The 21734-nt window shown below is 35.6% G+C and overlaps 1 protein-coding gene and 1 pseudogene across 2 annotated transcripts; both read left to right on the plus strand.

The window, feature by feature from the left end:
* Nucleotides 1-5109: 5109 nt before the first annotated feature.
* Nucleotides 5110-11060, plus strand: LOC143561136 (putative cyclic nucleotide-gated ion channel 5). The gene is made up of 8 exons (XM_077049270.1): nucleotides 5110-5204; nucleotides 6760-6810; nucleotides 6978-7554; nucleotides 8924-9136; nucleotides 9207-9508; nucleotides 9590-9701; nucleotides 9790-10026; nucleotides 10265-11060. The coding sequence occupies exons 2-8, from the start codon at nucleotides 6782-6784 to the stop codon at nucleotides 10955-10957; spliced, it is 2163 nt and encodes a 720-aa protein (XP_076905385.1). The 5' UTR covers nucleotides 5110-5204; nucleotides 6760-6781; the 3' UTR covers nucleotides 10958-11060.
* A 3455-nt stretch (nucleotides 11061-14515) lies between these two features.
* On the plus strand, nucleotides 14516-19644 carry LOC143561145 (ARF guanine-nucleotide exchange factor GNOM-like; annotated as a pseudogene). Its single transcript, XR_013140245.1, has 2 exons — nucleotides 14516-17052; nucleotides 17837-19644. The product of XR_013140245.1 is annotated as an ARF guanine-nucleotide exchange factor GNOM-like (transcript).
* The last annotated feature ends 2090 nt before the right edge of the window (nucleotides 19645-21734 follow it).

The raw sequence follows: 21734 nt of genomic DNA on the forward strand, positions 1-21734 counted from the left end.
CAGTTAGCCGTGCACAGCTAAAGAAGGGCATTACTATTAACGGCGAGAGAAACCGACTTCATGTGAGTTTCTAGCCCCCTTTATCCGTTATGTTTTTGGGGCTGTGTGCATACTCCTTTGTGATAGCTGTTAATACACTTAACTTAAGTGGTAAGTGTATGATATGTGTATGTTATATGTATGACTAAATATTGAATGTTATTATGGAATGTTTTTACGAATGAATATGTATATATACGTATATACATGACCAGAAGATATGTAAAGTATGCATGAACGAAAATGAATGGGTGATCGAGTGACGTGACATGTATAGTTATTGGAGACAAAGGGACCAGACCCTAAAAATATATAAGATAGAAGGGACCAGACCCTGACAATATTTGAGACAGAAGGGACCAGACCCTGATAATATTTGAGACAGAAGCGACCAGACCCTAACAATATCTGTGATGGTAGAGATAGAATAGCCTATGGTAAATTACAAGGCCTTATGAAAGAAAGTATGTAAGCGTGTGTGCATGTATATAAAGTTTGTATGAAAGAAGTAAGATTAAATAAGGTATGAATACGTATCTTCGGATGCGTATGAGTAAAGATATGAATGTATAGTATGTTAAATGATTAAATAGAACTCACTCAGCGTAACTGACTTTTAGTATGCACGCATGCAAATAGATTGAGGCAGCTGGCTTGAAGAGGGACACATGGCATGGACGGAAGAGATTGGCATCTACGAAGAAGTGTCATGACTGTTTTAATTAATGTTAATGGAAAGACAATTTGTATGTTAAGACAAAAATGAATGTTTGTAATGTGATGTTGAAGTTTTAAATTATTCCGCGAAAGTTTAAATTAACTCTGATTTTAGAACTGTGTTTATGAGTAAATCCAACACCAAAGTAGGGTTACCGAGAACGGGGCCTTACATATGAGTTCTACAATCAATATGCTTTGTTACATGGATTCGGAATACGTATTTTTACAACTTTTAAAAACAAGACGACAGGTGAGCCTTATCGAAAGAAATATGTATGCAACAAAGAGGGTTTTAAAGATTTAAAGTCTAATAGCTCTAGTAGGGATGTTAAGAAACGTCGTAGGGATTTAAGGACCGGATGTGAAGCATTTATTCGGATTTCAAAAAGTAAAGATGGAAAATGGAAGTGGACATGTTTAACGATGTACACAATCATGAGCTAATTATTACTCCGACCAAAGTTATGAAATACCGGTCACATGGTAGGTTTCACCGCTAAATGGCTTGCAAATCTCTAATGTCGGAACTTGGTTAATCTGGGTTGAAACCGTGTCAAATCAAGAAGGTCATAAATACCGTGAAAAGTCCACTTGAAAATGATGTTACATCAAAACAATGCGCTGACATCCTGGCCGAGGAATGAAAACAATACAAAGGTAAGGAGTTTTATGGACTCATTAAGCATTTCCAAGATAAACTATTAGAAGATCGTAACCTTTATTTTGTTGTTGATTTATTTGATGATGGGTCTCCAAGAAATATTTTTTGGGCTGACGGGAGATCAAGAGACTCTTTTGTAAAATTTGGGGACGTTCTTGTATTTGATGTCACGTACATGACCAACAAGTTTAAGATGCCGTTCGCTCCATTTGTTGGGGTGAACCATCATCGTCAATCTATACTATTTGGCAGTGCACTGCTGGAAAATGAGAAACAAGAAACTTTTGAATGGTTATTTAAAAACTTTTTAAACTGCATGTTTGACAAGTATCCGTTGGCAATAATTACTGATCAAGATAAAGCTATTGGAAATGCAATCAAAAGCATTTTCCCAAAAACTAGACATCGTTTTTGTTCATGGCATATTAAGAGACACGAGATTGAACATCTTTGATCTCTCAAAGTTCAGTACACTAACTTTCAAGAGCTACACAGACAATGGGTAAATAGTAATCAGTTGAAGAATTTGGGAGTCGATGGGAAATTTTATGTGGTAAGTACAATTTCCTAAGTGGCAGTTGGATAACGGAGATGTATAACCAACGTAAATATTAGGCTAAAGCCTTCTTAAAAGATTGTTTTTTTGCTGGTATGACATCAAGCGGAAGAAGCGAGAGCATTCATTCCTATTTTGATGGATATGTGAATTCAAAGACCATGTTAAATGAGTTTGTAATATAGTACGATAAAGCTGTTGAGGCTCGAAGGGCTGCCGAAGAAGATGAAGACTTCAAAACCATGGACTCACAACCAAATCTTTCTTCTGCTAATCCGATAGAGCCAAAAGCAGGTTCACGTTACACTAAAAATCTCTCTGATCTATTCAAGAAAGAGTGGACCGAAGCTACATTAAATTTAACTCATAAGACGATAAGCAAAAGCTCAGAAGAAATCAAATACAAGGTTGGACAATTAAATATTGATAAAATATACTGGAGACATGTTAATTTCTATCTCTCGGATAAGATAGACGTCACATGTTCATGTGCAAAGTTCGAAACCTATGGGATGTTATGCAAGCATATCTTATATGTCTTGAAGAAGAGGAATGTTGAAACACTTCTTGATCATTATATTTTATCTAGGTGGACACTTGATGCTAGATATAAGTCAAGCAATTGCAATACTGGGATATAAGATATTGATAATGAAAATGAAGTTAGTGCGTTAACGTTATGGTGTGTTCAGTCAAGTTTTAGAAAAGCAATCGAGAATGCATGAGACTCTCCATTTGAGATAAAGAAACTAAATACCATGTTGGTGAAGTTTTTAGACGAAAGGTCGCCCTAAAAATGCAACTAGAATCAAATCTTCTCTTGAAGCACTAAACAAGAGAACTTGTTCTTATTGTAAGGAATTGGGCCATTACATCAGTGGATGTCCAAAAAGGAAGGTAAGAGTGATACATATTAGTATTTAAATACAAATTTTCTTTGAAAGTGTAATATTTGTTTTTTTTTTGTTTCTCCAAAAGGATGAGGCTGAGGCTGAGACTTTACAAGAAAGAGAAGGATAATATGTGAATCAACTTGAAGAATGACTTGTTTTGATGATCATTGCAATGCTTGCAGTTGTTTAAGTACAATAGTTTTATTTTATTCAAACTTGGATTGATTCTACAAATTTTGAAATTTCTATTGAAATAGCAGGTTTGTTTCACAGACTCACCAGTGTTCTCATGTGGTTGGATGATTAAGGGTGGTTTGCTAGAATCTCTATCTACATCCTTTGCACAAGACTAATTCACCTTTGCAACAGAGGGTTCTTTTTGTTAAATTTTTTCCTTTGCACGCCAATTTAGTTCTTTAAAAAAAATCATTTTCTCCTTTGCACTTCAATTTAGTTCTTTTTTTTTTTAAATTTTATTTCATGTTAAGTCTTTTGCTTACTAATTTATGTTTACCATTTTGTGTGAACATCATTGACACTAACCAAATTCATGTCGGTTCATGGCTCGTTACTAAAATGATTATGAAAAAATCAAGAAAACAGATTAGGGGCCCAACCCACCTAAAATAACTACAACAACAATGTCATGAAAAATATTGTATTAGATAATCATATCATATTACAAAGAGTACCCACAACTCACAAGTACATTACAAGATAAAATGCCAAGTGAACCACAACTTATAAAATGCAAGCAAATGTAATCTAACAAAATATTCCATTAATTGCAATAACTCATAATGAGCATGGTTGTTGAAAACGTGGATATGGTCGCAGCGAAGTTGAAAACGCGGATATGGTCGCAGCTAAGCACCGAAGTAGCCACTGACATGCGAAGTTGCTGCTTTTGAAAACACCTAACCAAATAACAAATAAAAAACAACAGCTGTTAGGTTAGAGTAGCAAAAATATGCACTCATTATGTAATTAAATACTAAACATACATAGAATACACATATAAATTCTTGTCGTCAGTAGTCTAAGTTCGTCTTCTTTATTTGTTTGCAAAGAATTTAGCAATTTCAAGTTAGAACACAATTTGACTATTGTGTTGACTTTTGTTAGTTGCAGAACTTAAATCTGTAGGTTCATAAACATGAGCTGCAGGTTCATAAACATGGTGGTTACAGGAAATGGAAATGTAAGCATTAACTAGGACCTAAAAGGAATTAAAATAAGTAGTCAATTAGCCAGTAGGCAAAGTGCCAATAAACCCAAACAAAAACTCAAAACTTATCATATTAATTAGGAGGGAAAATGAGCCGAGCTTTTCCGATAAAAATCTCGAATTGAGCAGAGCTCTTTTGGGCTTCTATGTATTAATTTCACCCTGTACAGTCGAGCTCGAATCGAGCTTTGGTTCGTTTAACATATTACACGAGCTCAAGCCGAGCTTAAGCTCGTTTAAGGTTTTTGTCAAAATATACAAAAATAAAAAACAATAAACTATATAAATTCATTAAAATAAACAAGCCGAGCCCGAACTTGAAGAAACAACTCGCAAGCCAAGCTCGAAATGATCTGAGCTTTCGTAATTCAAAACGAGCACAGTTAATATTAAAAACTTAGCCAACCAAATTTCCATGACTAGCTGTGATTATGTCCAATTGTAGACTCCCCCAATTTCCAAACCCCTAACTTTTAGGAAGAACAGATTAAGAGCACAGAAGCAATGAATAAATATGAGCATTTCGCATAAGCAGTCAAAAAAATCAACAGTTATTACATGGCATATTCTTAATCTAAAAATTCAATTCTCTAATTCTAATCGAAAACCCTAATTAACTTTAAGAATTGGTTGGATTTTAAAGAAGGCTGCCGAAACCAACAGATGGTTATGAATGAACTTACAATCAGAAGTGGAATCCCTTTAACTGATATGCGTTATTAAGAAGGATTGAGAACCAGATAAAAATTGAAGATGAAAACAAAGAAAAATTGAAGATGTCGTTGGCCAGAAATTTGTTGTCAGCAAAATAGGAATTTAATTTAAGATTTAATTAGGCATTTTATCAAAACTACGTAGTTTTGTTTTGAGGGGTTTCATATTTAAAGTTAGATACTTTCCCATGATACCTTTACTATTAATATTAGTCGAAAAACAAAGTCAATTGACCATTTCTCCCTATTATCGGTGTTTGTGTCGCCAATTTCGTCCCTTTGTCTTAAACCTGTCTTCTTCTTCTTCTTCTTCTTCTTCTTCTTATTATTAATTCTTTCACTCTTCCCGATGATGCTTTAGTCCGACGGAGCTTCTTTTGTTTTTCCGTTCATCGTAAGTCAACTGTTGTTCAGCTTCTTGTTTTAATTGTTTGAGCTTGTGATTGATGCTGGTTGTTTTTGACTTTCGTAATTCGAGTTTGTTAGGTAAATTTTGGATTCTGGTCGTTTAATTTTGCTGCTTTTGAAGTTAATTTTTCATCAGTTTGTTGGGTTTTGTTAATTGTTGAGTTTTGATTAACAACAGTTCAACAGATGATGAATAAATTTAGGGTTTTTATAAGTTTGGCTATTATGATTTAATTTAACATTTAAGCGAGCAGTACTGAGACTTTTTTTTGTGTTGGAGTCTTGAAACCTAGAATTAGTGAGAATTGTGAATAATTTTATTTGATTTTTAGGGGTAACTGTACTGATGCCTATAATTGTTTTAGTAATTTTAATGTCGGGTTTATCGTTCCCAGTTTGCCCTTTATCTTGGTGAAATAAGGATTAAGGATTTTTCATTATTAGATTAGTTAGAGTTTATTGCAATAATCTCTACCATTGTTAAGAGATTTTATTTTATTAGGTTTCCTTTCTAATTATCCTCACTGCATTTACCTCGTGATAATCCTCATTGTGTGTGTATGTATATCTATATGTGTGTGTGTGTGTGTATTAACTCATTCTACGTGAGAAAACCAAAAAACTCCATATTACATATATGCCGTATATCATACTACATATATGCCTGGTATGTGATTAGATCCGTAGAAGACATTACTATAGAGGGGAGGAGGGGTAGAGGCCAACCCAAATTGACTTGGGATGAGAGGATTAGGCATGGTTTGCTGGACTTGCACCTATTTGAGGACACGGTTGAGGATAGGAATTCTGGAGACGCAGGATTAAGGTTAATGACCTTTAGGGGAATGTATAGTTTTTTATTATAAATGTTTCTCAGTGGTTTTTCTTTACCTTATTTTCGTCTCTTGTCTCTCTTATTATTTCTTTCATATCCTTATACATCTCCAAGTTTTTTTAAGTCAACTTAAATTAATTTGTTTTATCTATATATTTTTCAGTACTAAATGATATATTATTATAATCCTTTATTTTTAAATTCTTATCTTATATTTTATTATTTGTTGCTATTATCACTATTTTTATTTATTGATTTAGTATTATGACTAATGTTGTTATTATTATTATTATTACCTATTTATTTATTTATTATACATGTCTAGTGTTGAACTTTGTGTTTCATTTTACGGTTTTATACATATGATTTTGGAGCTAGGGATCTCTTTGGAAGCAACCTCTCTATTCTTTGGGATAGAGGTACATTTTGCCTACATCCCACCTTCCTCAGACCCTGCATATAGCTTTGCTATAGGCGGGATTGTTTACTATGTATGATTGATTGATATATGCCTGGCATACATGTATTATGCATATTGCATATATGTAGTATGTAGTTTTTTTTAGTTTTCTCACCAAGAAGAATTTTCTCATGATCTCTCCCCTATATATGTGTGTGTGTGTGTATTGTTGTATTTAATGTTTATGTATCTTACTTTAACATATGCATATTTGTTCATTAACATTATCTTACTTGTTGGTGGCAGTTGGGATTTCGTTTGATGCAATATGTTTGGCCAAAAAGACAAGTTTGTGAGGTAAGCTTTATCTTCACTAGTAATAGTTCATATCCTTCATATTCAACCACTATTCCTCTAATTATTCATTTTTACATCTCAAAAGCAAATTACTCCCCTCTTACATTAGAATAAATACATCACTTTTAAGTTTTAACATGAAATAACACCTATCATTTTATTTTAAGGTTGGATGATTTAGACTCCAGATTATCATCTCCTGCTTCATCAGCTGCAATGAACAAATGCGGATTTGATGGATTAACCCTTAACCGTCCACGGCAAACAACCGCCACCCCCACTCGATCATTCAAAAATGGAATTAGAAAAGGGTCAGAAGGACTTAAATCAATCCTCGGATTCAGGGCTTCTCATGCGGTTTTCCCTGAAGATCTTAAAGTGTCGGGGAAAAAGATATTTGACCCTCAAGATAAATTCCTTTTAACATGGAATAAGTTTTTTGTTGTGTCATGTATCTTGGCTGTGTCTATTGACCCCTTGTTTTTTTATCTTCCGGTATTTGATAAAACCAAAACCTGCCTTGGTATTGACCGGAAGCTGGCTATTATTGCTACAACGTTGAGAACGGTTGTTGATGCGTTTTATCTTATTCATATGGTGCTTGAGTTTAGGACTGCTTATATTGCTCCATCATCGCGTGTGTTTGGACGGGGTGAACTTGTGATAGATCCGGGACAAATTGCTAAGAGATACTTGCGTTGGTATTTCATCATTGATTTCCTTTCTGTGCTCCCTCTGCCACAGGTAAGATTAGGCTTTCTTTTCTAAACTCTTCAACTCGAGTTACTGGTTATTTTGGAGCAAATTGCATAGTCAACATGATGACATAGCAGCTGATGTTTTCATAAATTTGGCCATGATGGCTTTTTTCATTTTTTGTAAAAAATGACATAGCAGCTGATGTGCCTTTAAATTGACCATGCTGACTTTTCTTGGTAAAAGATGACATGGCAGCTAACCTGTGTTAGCTTTGACTTTTTCTCTAAAAGATGATGACATGGCAGCTGATGTATCTTAAATTTGACCATGTTGACTTTTTTTTCTCTGAAAGATGGCGTGGGACGTGTTCTTAAATTTAACCATGTTGACTTTTTTTTGTTGTAGTTGAAGATGACACGACAGCTGATATGTCCTTAAATTTGATCATGCTGACTTATTTTATTTTATTTTAATTGTTTTGTAAAAGATGATTATATTTGAGCATGTTAACTTTTTTAATAAAAGATCAGGGCCGTCTCCGAGGATTTAAATACCTCGGCCGAGCCGGAAAAAAAAGGCCCATAGCCTTAACGAGTAACGAAATATATAATCTAATTTTTTTTAAACAAGGCTTATTGTTATAACAATAAACATAGAAAAATATATTATTAAAATCAAATACCGTAATAATTAACGATTAACCAATGATTCATGAAACTCTCTTAAGTCCTAACATTGGAAAAAAAATAGCTTGGTCATTGGTGGCTAGCTTGGTCAACCGTGGAGGAGCCTGGTGGTTAACAACGAACCAACAGTGGTGGTCGGCTAGGTTGGTCGTTGTTCAGCATTCGCAAAGAAGGAAAGAACCAAAGAGAAATTTCATCGACCGCTATTTCTTTTATTTTGCATAGGGTTTTTATTTATTTTTTTTTAGTTTTTAGTTTTAGTTTGGGCCCAATAATTTAAACTTAATTAAATGGATTGTGGATAAAAAATAATTTCGAGCCCAATAATTATAAGATGATAAAGAGCAATTCATATTTTATAAGTTTTATATTTTTAAATGTATATATAAAAAATATAGATAAAAAAATTTTGGCCCCTAAAAATTACGTGCCTCGGCCGATGGTCCAACCGGCACCACCCTCCAGCCGGCCCTGTAAAAGATGAAATGGTTGCTGACTTGTTCTTAAATATGACCATGACGTTTTATTTTGTAAAAGATGACATGGCTGCTGATGTGTTCTTAAGTTTGACCTTGTTGACTTTTTTTATATAAGATGGCATGGCAGCTGATGTGTCCTTAAATTTGACCATGCTGACTTTTTTTCATATAAGATGACATGGCAGCTGACGTGTTCTTTAAGTATGTGCTGATATGGATGCTTAACGCTATTTTTATATCTGTTTCCAGATTGTTATATGGAGGTATCTGCAGAGGTCTACAGGCTCAGATGTACTGGCTACAAAAGAGGCCTTACTATTTATCGTATTAATTCAATACATCCCCAGATTTGCCCGAATCATACCCTTGACTTCAGAACTAAAAAGAACCGCAGGTGTCCTTGCCGAAACTGCTTGGGCAGGAGCTGCTTATTATTTGTTGCTCTACATGCTCGCCAGTCATGTAACCAGCTATTTAATCTGGTCTTTTATGTTAATGTCCTGAATATATATTAATCAATTGTCTTTTCCAGATAGTTGGGGCCTTCTGGTATTTATTGTCAGTAGAGCGTAACGATACATGCTGGAAGAAAGCTTGTGAAAATGCTAAATACGATTCAGATTTATTATACTGTGGAAACGAGCACTTGAAAGATTATGCCAGCTGGATCAGTAACAGCACCAATGTTTTAAATGAGGCTTGCGCTACAAGCGATGATAAAACGCCATTTGATTTTGGAATTTTCACACAGGCTTTATCATCAGGCATTGTGTTCTCCACAAAATTCGTTCAAAAATATTGTTACTGCTTGTGGTGGGGCCTGCAAAATTTGAGGTAAATTGAGTTTCCTTTCGAATTGGATTAGCTCGAAATACTTTTTGTCCAGTTTTAATATTATTTTTGTTTTTCTGTCAGCACGCTAGGACAAGGGCTGCAAACCAGCACTTATCCAGGAGAGACAATATTCTCAATTGCACTAGCCATATCGGGGCTCATTCTATTTGCTCTGTTGATTGGAAACATGCAGGTTGTGTTGTAACTCATATCTACTTATTCTGGTTAACCGTTTTGTAACTTTGACTGAATTTGGGTTGTTGACCGTTGACTGTTGACAGACGTACCTTCAATCTTTGACCATCCGGCTTGAAGAGATGAGGGTTAAGAGGCGCGACTCAGAGCAGTGGATGCATCATCGGTTGCTTCCAGAGGATCTTCAGGAGCGCGTTAGACGGTACGATCAGTACAAGTGGTTAGAAACTCGTGGTGTCGATGAGGAGAATTTGGTTCAGTCATTACCTAAGGATCTCAGAAGGGATATTAAACGTCATCTTTGCCTTGCATTGGTCAAAAGGGTAATTTAAATTTTGACTTTTCAGAGTCAATGGACGAAGTCATAAGTTTTTCATAATTTCAAATAAGTTTGTATTTTAAGTCGAATAAGTTTACTATTTTATTAAACATGATTTGTAGTATGACCATTATACCCTTATTCTTTTTCTTACACTTAAAACTCTTATCACCTAAATGCATACATAGGGAAGGGCATTTATGTGAAAAAATATTTAATTCTTTTTGAAAATTCCATTGCAGGTTCCTCTGTTTGAGAACATGGATGAGAGGCTACTAGACGCCATTTGCGAGCGGCTAAAACCCTGTTTATATACAGACGGCAGCTACATCGTCCGTGAAGGAGATCCTGTTGATGAAATGCTTTTCATCATACGCGGCCGCCTCGAGAGTGTGACCACCGATGGTGGCAGAAGTGGGTTTTTCAACCGCAGTTTGTTAAAAGAAGGCGATTTCTGTGGTGAGGAGCTTCTCACGTGGGCCCTGGACCCCAAATCAGGTGCCAATCTCCCATCATCTACAAGAACCGTGAAGGCGTTAAGAGAAGTGGAAGCTTTTGCCCTACCGGCCGACGAGCTTAAATTCGTCGCCAGTCAGTTCCGGCGGCTTCACAGTCGGCAGGTGCAACACACTTTCCGGTTTTACTCACAGCAGTGGCGGACATGGGCGGCCTGTTTCATTCAGGCGGCGTGGCGGAGGTATTCTAAGAGGAAGATACTGGAGCAGCGACGAAAGGAGGAAGAGGAAGAGGCGGCACGGAATAATCCTGGCGGCAGTGGTGGCCCGTCTTATAGCCTTGGGGCGACGTTTTTGGCTTCAAAGTTTGCGGCAAATGCGCTTCGTGGGGTCCAGCGGAACCGGAATTTGAGGACTGCTAGGGAGTTGATGAAACTGCAAAAGCCTCCAGAGCCTGATTTTACTGTTGATGGTGATTAGTTTTTGTGTATTGTTTGTACTTTTAAGATTGGAGTATAATATAGATTTTATGAAATACTGAATGTGGTTTGGTCAGAAGGTTTGAAAGTGTACCATAGTTGCTGTAAAAATGATTGTATAAATTATATTATTATAATCATTATTATTCTTATTGGTATAATTATAATTGTTATTAGTAACGGTGACTCTTCTTCGAACAATGAGTTTCTCCTAGAATTTGTGACGAGTCTAGTCACCCACTCACCAATGCTATCTGCTAATATGGGCGTAGGTGGCCTTTTGTTGAATGTTGGCGCGGCCGTGACACCCGTGCTTTGTTTGCCGTTAAAAAGAATCAAAATTAAATCATAAATATAAATAGACCCTCACATAAGTGTATTAACACACAACCCGCTTGTGTTGAAAGACTGCTAATATAGATTTTCTTTGTTTGCCGTCAAACGCTTGGTGAGTATACATAGCGGAAGATCCAAGATGGCGATGCTCCCTGTAGCAAGGTCCAAGGTGATAACTGCAACCAAGGGTTTCTCAGCCCATTCCTATAATGCGAGTTATGCATCATTTGGTCATTCACACAATTCACTTTTGGTTCTAAAAATTCACATAAATCATACTAACTTCTTGTTGCTCTGCGTTTTATTTGATTAAGTATTTAGAGAACCATCAAATAACGTTAATCTGAAAGTAATATACGACTCTCGAATTACATCCGAATCCCTAACACATTAAAACTTTTTTTAAGTGGCATATTTTCAACATTTATTAAATAATATATAGGGTTTGTATCAAATACAAATGAAATTAACGTGCAAATTATAAGAATCAAGTAGAATAATTATATATACAAGTAAAGTCATAGAGTAAATATAATTACTCTACTTGTATATTGTATATATAATTACTCTATCACAATTAGAACTTCATTTGTACGTTAACTTTCCTAATAATATATAAAAATTATAAACTTATACACAAATAACAAAATGGTAAAAGAAATTATATTATAAGGGTTAGGTTCAAATAAGAAGTTTGATTTTACTAAGAAGGCTGGAAAGGAGGGTATTTTTGTCTTAACACTTTTATATCAAAACCCACTTACTTTAATCTCAAAACCCACTTACATTAATTTCAAAAATCCACTTATATTCACTCATCTCCTACATCCACCACCACTTCACCACCCACCGCCACCACACCCGTCACCCACCGCCACCACCTCGCCGGAAAAGTCCGAAAAAACACAATGGAAAACACTATGAAAAACACAATGTAAAAAACACAATGGAAAAAAACACTACAAAAAAAACACAATGATAAAAACACAATAAAAAACACAATTGTATGACACAATGTAAAAAACACAATGAAAAATACTATTGAATAACACAATTTGGTAAAACACAATTTGTAAAAAACCCACTATTTTTTTTTATTTTTATATTACAATATGGTACTCATATAAAAGATAAAAAGACACTCGTTATTATGGTGAATTTGTTTTTCAATAAAAACGTAGTAATAAAAAGTTATGGACGTTTTAAAATGATGAGGGGAATTTGACATGTGCCTTGTATGTGAAGAGAAAAAATCAATAAATGTGTTATTCCTTTTATATCCTTCCCCTTTATGTTGACACTTGATTTCCCTTTAAACTAATCTCAACCCTACGTGTTCAAAATCTATAATTACTTATATAGCCTAACCTGTAGTATTATAATAGTAATTATTACTAATGGCCCGTAGTTTCATGCATTTCTTTTCTTTCAATTACAGTCCCATTGACTGAGTCTTGACTTGTGACCCTCCCAAAGTCCGACGACTACCGGATCTCCGTCTCCGTTAAGGTACTACCTACTATCATCTCCATCCACACTATTTCTATTTCTATTTCTATTTCTACTACGGTTCCAGTCAATTTTACAAATTAATAAATACGAATAGTTCGTCTTTAACCTAATCCAACTTCATTGTAATCTTCTCTTGTCTTGTTCATCTTAAACAACAGATCGATATGATTATGTTCAAATTAGGCTGTTATATCAATGCAATGCTTTATCATCATCCTCTGTTCAACATAATTAGGTTATTGTACTTCACTTCACTATATACATACATACATCATTATTATTATTATTACTTGCTCATAACCTCTAATTTGGAATCTTAATTTAATAAATTTAGGTCTCAGATTTAGGCTATGCACTCAATATCGCTGAATATATCACGCAATATTGAACTGATATATCACCGACTTTCCCGATATCAGTTTTTTCAGTTTTGATTGTCAATTTTAGCGTGTAATGTTAGTGTTTTAAGTCTTAATAAGTTTATACTTGCTACAACTGTTAGTGTTTTTTAAGTTGCAATGGGTTAATTTGTTAATGCTAGGAGAGGATACTGAATTGTTAGTGTTAAATTGCTATATATATAAATTCTGCATGATATTAAATCACCGATTCTCACTGCAATATCTGATATCTCAAATAATGATTAAAAGTAGCAGTAATATTATGTAAACTCGATACTTGGTGGTTGTTATTTTCTTTTCTTTTATAGTGTCTTTTGAGTGTGCATCACCCAAACATGTTTCAGTTAGTGTTTTTTTTTTTTTTTTTTTTTTTTTTTTTTTTTATGAAAAAAACTACAATAAATGATATTGGCGTAAGTGTTCGCTTATTTTCAATTGTCCAAAATATCAACTGGTAATTGAACTAAATATTAATCTCGTGGGTGAATTTAGATATGGAAACAGATAGAATATTTCCATGAAGTGCAGTTAGTATGAAGCAAATGAAGGAGAAACAAACCATGGTTTTCGTTGATCTTTTATGATGCCATGAGTTGTATACAGTTTCTAGTAGTGATATATGTTTTCATTGGTGGTGCTTTACTGTAGTATATAGGTTTGTTGATGAGATGCGCCTGATAAGTTGAATACTGTTTATAGTAGTTATATATGTGTGCATTTGTGTTGCTTTACTATGGTATATACGTTTGTTGATGATGTTAACGAATGTTTTAGATTAATATAATATAATAAGATCAGCCCGACAACAAAGTGTGAACTCTCAAACTTTAGCTGAGGATATACTTTGAAGGTGGGAATACAACTTTCATGACTAGTAAGGATATACCAATAACACGTTGCTTTCAGAATCCCCATTATACATAGTGTGCTAAATTGTTTCTTGTATTCATGTTGTCCCCATTATAAACAGTTTTAACAGACTATGTATAAAGCAGAGCTCCAAAGGCGACTGGGCCGCCTGTGTTATTTGTATTTCCAATAGTCAAAGTTGGATTATGACCTTCAAAGTATATCCCCAGCAAAAGTTTTGAGAGTTCACAGTTTGTTGTTGGGTCGATCTTATTATATACTATAAAGCATTTGTTACCATAATCAACAAACCTGTATGCCATAGTAAAGCACCACCAATGAGCACATATATCACTACTAAAACTGTCAAATGAAAATGTTGCATTTCTTTGTGGTGGAGGGAGTAGTATTATTTTTTATCACAATTCCATTTGGACAAAATCCACTCTATAGATTTTGTTAATCATTTCATTGCCTTTTGTATATATTTTCAGTCAACTCTTTAGTTTGACTAAAATGCTATCCAATCGTCTTTTTAGGTCATAATCTGCATATCAGAGAGTCTTCAAATGGGGCGATTAAAGATACAGCCTGGAATCAATGCAATTGAAGAAGAACCAGAAGAAAATGAGAATGCCATTTCCAATAATAAAGCTGCTTTAGGATGCATGATTAACTCAGAGATCGGTGCTGTGCTAGCTGTCATGAGAAGAAATGTAAGATGGGGAGGCCGTTACATGTCGGGTGATGATCAGCTAGAACACACCCTCATCCAGTCTCTCAAAGCATTAAGAAGACAAACACTTTCATGGCACCATCCGTTGCATACTGTAAATCCAACCGTGTATCTACAACCATTTTTAGATGTGATCCAATCTGATGAAACTGGTGCACCAATAACAGGTGTCGCATTGTCATCTGTTTATAAGATCTTGACCCTTGATGTGTTTGATCTGAAAACCATCAATGTTGAGGATGCAATGCAGTTAGTAGTCGATGCTGTCACAAGCTGCAGGTTTGAGGTAACCGATCCGGTTTCTGAAGAAGTAGTTTTAATGAAGATCCTGCAAGTTTTACTTGCTTGCATGACAAGTAAAGCTTCGGTTATGCTGAGTAACCAACATGTTTGTACCATATTCAACACGTGTTTCCGTGTCGTTCATCAAGCAGGCACAAAAGGTGAGCTGTTGCAGCGAATGGCCCGCCATTCGATGCATGAACTCGTGAGGTGTATCTTTTCACATCTTCCTGATACTGTTTCAGATGATTTGAGTTTAATGACTGAACCGTACGGGGTGCCTTGTATGGTACAAATATTTCAATTTTTATGTCAGTTATTAAATTCGGTTGACCACATGGCGGCAAGTCAAAGATCAAATGCTATAGATTTTGACGAAGACGTGCCTCTTTTCGCTTTAGGTTTAATCAATTCAGCAATTGAGTTAGGTGGGCCTGCCATACGCCTTCACCCTGTGTTAAACCTAGTTCAAGACAATCTGTTTCATAATCTGATGCAATTTGGACTATCACCGAGCCCGTTAATTCTTTCAATGACATGCAGCATTGTGTTAAACCTATATCAACATTTGCGAACCGAGCTCAAACTACAACTCGAAGCTTTCTTTTCGTGTGTGGTTTTAAGGCTCGCACAGAGCAAATATGGAGCTTCTTATCAACAACAAGAAGTTGCTATGGAGGCGCTTGTTGACTTTTGTAGAGCCAACTCTTTCATGGTCGAGATGTACGCCAATCTAGATTGTGATATCACATGCAGCAATATATTTGAAGAACTTGCTAGCTTGTTGTCTAGAAGTGCATTCCCGGTAAACTGCCCGTTATCCGCGTCGCATATTCTCACGTTAGACGGTTTAATCGCTGTAGTTAAGGGTATGGCCGAGAGAATAACGAACGCGCCTGTTAGTTCCGAGTTAGTTCCAGTTAACCTTGACGAGTATACGCCTTTTTGGATGGTGAAATGTGATGATTACAGTGATCCCGATAAATGGGTCCCGTTTGTACACCGGAGAAAATATATAAAAAAGAGGCTAATGATCGGAGCCGATCATTTTAACCGAGACCCAAAAAAAGGGCTCGAGTTTCTTCAAGGGACACATCTTTTACCAGGAAAACTCGATCCCGAAAGTGTGGCTTGTTTTTTCAGGTACACTGGTGGTCTAGATAAGAATCTTGTTGGCGACTTTTTGGGTAATCATGATGAGTTTTGTGTTCAGGTTCTTCATGAATTTGCTCAAACTTTTGATTTTCAAGATATGAATTTGGATACCGCCTTGAGACTGTTTTTAGAGACATTTAGGCTACCGGGAGAATCTCAAAAGATTCAAAGAGTGTTGGAGGCGTTTTCTGAAAGATATTATGAGCAATCGCCTCAGATTCTTGCTAACAAAGATGCTGCACTTTTGTTATCTTATTCCATTATTATGCTCAATACAGATCAGCATAATGTTCAAGTTAAGAAAAAGATGACAGAAGAGGATTTTATTAAAAATAACCGTCATATTAACGGTGGAAATGATCTGCCTCGCGAATTCTTGTCCGAGCTCTATGATTCAATTAGCAAAAATGAGATACGAACAATTCCTGACCAAAGTGCAGCTTTCCCTGAAATGAATCCGAGCCGTTGGATCGATTTGATGCACAAGTCCAAGAAAAGTGCTCCGTTTATTGTGTCGGATTCTAAGAGTCATCTTGACCGTGATATGTTTGCTATAATGTCTGGCCCCACAATTGCTGCTATATCTGTTGTGTTTGACCATGCTGAGGTGGAAGACGTGTTTCAAACGTGTATTGATGGGTTCTTGGCGGTTGCAAAGATTTCTGCGTGTCATCATCTTGAAGATGTTTTGGATGATTTGGTTGTTTCTCTATGCAAATTTACTACACTTTTGAACGCTTCGTCTGCTGAGGAACCTGTTTTAGCTTTTGGTGATGATGCAAAAGCCCGGATGGCGACTGTAACGGTTTTCACCATCGCTAATAGGTTACCATGATTTCCTTATGCTTTCTCTTTATGTTGCTATGAGATAACAGATAAGGTAACACGCACAAGTTGTTTAAAGCTGGCCATTTTTCAATGCGTGACTCACAAACACTTTTATGCCCTTTTTTAGTTTCTAATAAATAGTATATCTCTATAATAATCTGAATCTTTGAATAAAACAAGGCTGCTTACTTTGAAAACAGAAGGGTGACTTTCAAGCCATTGGACCCGTTAACCACTCTCTTTTTGAAATAAAACAAGACTAGGGGTGTAAACGAGCTGAGCCCGTGCTCGACTAGGCTCCAGCACGGCTCATTCAACTTATGGAGCTCGAGCTCTATTTCTAAAGCTCAAGTTCAGCTCTTTTATTATTTAATAGTTAATTATATAGTTTTTCTATATAACATAATGTAAATATTTAGTTATTTTTATCATAATTTTATATAGAATAATTGTTGTTATATAAATATATATTTAATATATCAAATATAAGTTATATAAATAAAAGGCTCGTTTAGACTCGCGAGCCGGCTTGAGCTTGATGAATGAATTGCGGGCTCTTGTGCTCATTTATTAAACAAGCTTATTTTTAGGCTCGACCTGAGGCTTATTTAAGCTTTGGCTAGATTCAACGTTTTGGCGAGCCACAATCTCGAGTAGCTCACGAGGCCTCGGTTACACCCCTAAATAGTAAATACGACCCATTCATAAGTAGATAGATGGAAATATCAACACCAAATGATAATATCACTTGCTTAAGATGTAACTGTCAAATTATAAACAGGTACGGTGACTTCATCCGTGCGGGCTGGAGAAACATTCTTGATTGCACTTTAAAGCTTCACAAGCTCGGCCTCCTTCCTGCACGAGTTGCTAGTGATGCAGCCGATGACTCGGAGCTTTTATCCGAACCCGATCATGGTAAACCTTTAACAAACTCCGTATCCAATACCCACATGCAAGCTGTCAGCACCCCAAGAAGATCATCCGGGCTAATGGGCCGGTTTAGTCAACTCCTGTCTCTCGAAACTGATGAACCGCGCCTCCAACCCATCGAGCAACAGCTGGCCGCTCACCAACGCACGCTTCAAACAATCCATTAAACAACCGGGACAGAATCGTAATTCTTTGGCAGGGCGTTTATGAACACATCGCGAATATTATTCACACGACTGCAATGCCATGTGCGCTTATTGAAAAAGCGGTTTTTGGACTTTTAAGAATATGTCAACGGCTTCTTCCTTATAAAGAGAATCTAGCAGATGATCTTTTGAGGTCACTTCAACTTGTTTTGAAACTTGATGCGCGCATGGCTGATGCGTATTGTGAGCAGATAATACAAGAAGTGAGCCGGTTAGTGAAGGCAAATGCGTCTCACATTCGGTCCCAAATTGGGTGGAGGACGATTACGTCTTTGATTTCCAACACCGCGCGCGACCCAGAAGCTTCTGAAGTCGGATTTGATGCACTTGTGTTTATCATGTCAGATGGGGCCAACTTAGTGCCGGTCAACTTCACCGCGTGTGTCGATGCAGCACGACAATTTGCCGAGTCACGTGTTCAGTCTGACCGGTCGGTTCGTGCACTCGACCTTATGTCGGGGTCCATAACCTGTCTAGCTCAGTGGGCCCATGAGGCCCGGGAAGCATCAGGTGAAACCGAGGCTGCCAAAACATGTCAAGATATCGGTGAAATGTGGTTGAGACTCGTACAAGGTTTAAGAAAAGTTTGTTTGGATCAACGAGAAGATGTTAGGAACCACGCGCTTTCATCATTACAAATGTGTTTGACCGGGGTTGACCAGGTCAACATCCAGAATGGGCTATGGTTACAGTGTTTTGATATGGTCATCTTTACGGTTCTTGATGACTTGTTAGAAATCTCACAAGGTCACTCTCAAAAAGAGTTTAGAAACATGGAAGGAACCCTAGTTTTGGCAATAAAGCTTCTTTCGAAAGTGTTTTTACATCTTATTACCGAGCTTTCACAAGTAACTACTTTTTGTAAACTATGGTTGGGTGTTCTTAATCGGATGGAAAAGTATATGAAAGTCAAAGTCAAAGGTAAGAAGAACGAGAAGCTTCTTGAACTTGTCCCCGAGCTGTTAAAGAACATTTTAATTGTTATGAAAACCAAAGGCGTGCTGGTTCGAAGAACTGCCCTCGGTGGAGATAGCTTATGGGAACTCACTTGGCTTCATGTAAATAATATTTCTCCGTTGATCCAATCAGAAGTTTTCCCGGATCTTTCTAATGCAAAATGGACAAGAAACAGCCTGATGAATTGAATCGAGCATTTTGATTATTATTGTTATAATTTTTTGTTTTCCGGTCTATATGTGTGTATGTATGTATGTATAAAACTCAGTTGCCAGGTTTTAAAAAGCGCGGTCTCGGGCCTGAGCAGGCTCAGATGAAGTAGTTTAGTCTGGTTTGCTTTTACTTAATTATTTTAGTTTTGGGCTTTTAGTGAGGTTGAGGTTATAACTAAGGTTGAGGTAATTAGGTTTAGTGGTTTAATTTATGTTCATAATAACTGAAGACTGAAAGCAGTTAATTACCATGAGACAAAGGGAGATTTGAGGTTTGAAGCCATGGTCTATGAGAGTAAAAAGTGAGATTCTGCTTGCAGCAGCAAAAAGCTTCTAACGTCTGTACTTGATTGTAGTTGCAGAAATGAAAATGTTGTTTTCAATCTTTTATGCATGATGTGGGTGTTTTTAGAAGTGATTGTAAAATTTGATATCCTCAACTCATTTTTGAAAGCGTACAAAGATGCTCTGAATATATACAAACTCATATATATTTTGTCGTCCAACTTTACACATAAAAATAGATGTAACATTTCACCAAACCACAAAGTGCGCATTTTTTTAGTAGACTCGAATTTATCCTCAAACTCATTTTTGAAAAGCTAGTTTTAAAACAAGTTTTTGTTGTGAAACAACGGTCTATTAGCAGCCAACTTTCGTACTACATAAACATAAGAACATAATATATAGTGAGAGTATAGAATGATGAATGGGAGTAGTTTTCTCATTAAGTATATCTTCTAAAATACAGGAATACAATATATACAGGCCTTACATTAATGTAAGAGTAACTAAAGAGATATGGGTTATATATGTGGAGAGTCACCACATAATGGATGCATTCATAACACTCCTCTTTGACTATCCACATGATAAAAAATTATTCTTTAATACGCTTGGTGATGCTGTCTCGTTAAAAACCTTGCTAGGAAAACCTAGTGGGATAAAACCACGGCAAAGGGAAAAAGAGTGCAGTGTGTATATTCTTCAATGAAACTCCCGGACCAGTTGTGTTGCCTCGTTGAAAAACTTGCTAAGAAACTTGTTGGGTCGAAACTTAGCGAAGGGAAAAGAGTACAACATTTGTAATACTCCCCCTCATTTTTAATAAAGTAAGTTTCATGTGACAATGCTGATTTATGGAAATTTCTACAAACTTTTGTAGTTAATAATGTGTCATTTGATCTCTTAATGTGCAACTCTTTAAGCTGAACATTGATGATCTTCATTCCAAGAATTTTAGTTAATTCTTTAAGTTGAATAATGTTGTATAATTAATGTTGCCTCCTTTCATAAATAAATGCCTCAAAATCAACAAACGTGATATATTACATTCCTTGCATCAACAAGAGTAACCAAACCTTTTCGACGGGTTAGTACAATTTAATTTTATATCATATTTTGAATGTATCAAAATACTTATTTATTTTTCACTCATTTCGACGTCTCTTCATTTGAAACAAATTATATCTTATCAATAAATATAAACAAATATTATATCTAGTTGTGTATAACTAGCAAAAAATATTGCATCAATTGCAATAAACTATAATACTTCTTGAACAAGAATTTCTATTTAAAGTAAGAGCCATTTGTTCTATATAAGATGAACTTCATCCATATTAAAATGGTCCAACATCTTCTAATAAAGTTTGTTCGATATAAAAATATCATTATATAAATGTTCGACCCACATACCATCTCTTTATGAGATACAATGCAATCATCAAATGATAATGTTGATTTTAATATTAAAATATTCAGCACATGGATTGAATATAACATATACCATGTTTGACTCAGCTATTATAGTCCACATATAAAACTTGTTAATTTCTTATAATAAATATCTTGAACTTTTAGTTGAAATGCTTCGTGCATGTATAATCTTTCATGAACTTCCTTTCATATTGGCTAATCATGCATACAAATTTATTCTTCAACAATTTGGCATCTATTTACCACATCACTTTCTATATCATATTCAAATATTCCATCCATAATTACATAATTATAATTTCATATTGTACCATTCTTGTACATAGTTTATTGAATATTACCATATGTTTCTTGATGCATAGGAATTACATCCTTAAGATGTTTACTTCATGCAATTAACCTTGAATTTGTATTTTGCAATCATATCGTTCTTGAGAACTTATTCCATATTATTACGCTTTTGCACAAAAAAAACACACTACTCTATTCTATCTCATATATTTTACAACATTTAGTTGTATGGAACATTTGTCCAAAACTAACAAAGTCATGAGAGAATACAGTTTTGCATTATTTGCTTCTTTTTATTATGGCCGATCAATTAATATCTCATTTTTGACATAACTTATTTCTTGATTCTCATTATTTTCAT

Source organism: Bidens hawaiensis, unplaced genomic scaffold, assembly GCF_021521415.1.
Source record: "Bidens hawaiensis isolate Kalapana, Puna unplaced genomic scaffold, B.hawaiensis_p1.1 tig00001143_1, whole genome shotgun sequence".
Taxonomy (NCBI): Eukaryota; Viridiplantae; Streptophyta; class Magnoliopsida; order Asterales; family Asteraceae; genus Bidens; species Bidens hawaiensis.

Coding starts and splice junctions, on each gene's coding strand:
- LOC143561136 (XM_077049270.1), top strand. CDS start 6,782: ATGTTTGGCCAAAAAGACAAGTTTGTGAG. Junction 6,811..6,977: donor CAAAAAGACAAGTTTGTGAG/GTAAGCTTTATC, acceptor TTTTATTTTAAG/GTTGGATGATTTAGACTCCA. Junction 9,137..9,206: donor TCTACATGCTCGCCAGTCAT/GTAACCAGCTAT, acceptor TGTCTTTTCCAG/ATAGTTGGGGCCTTCTGGTA.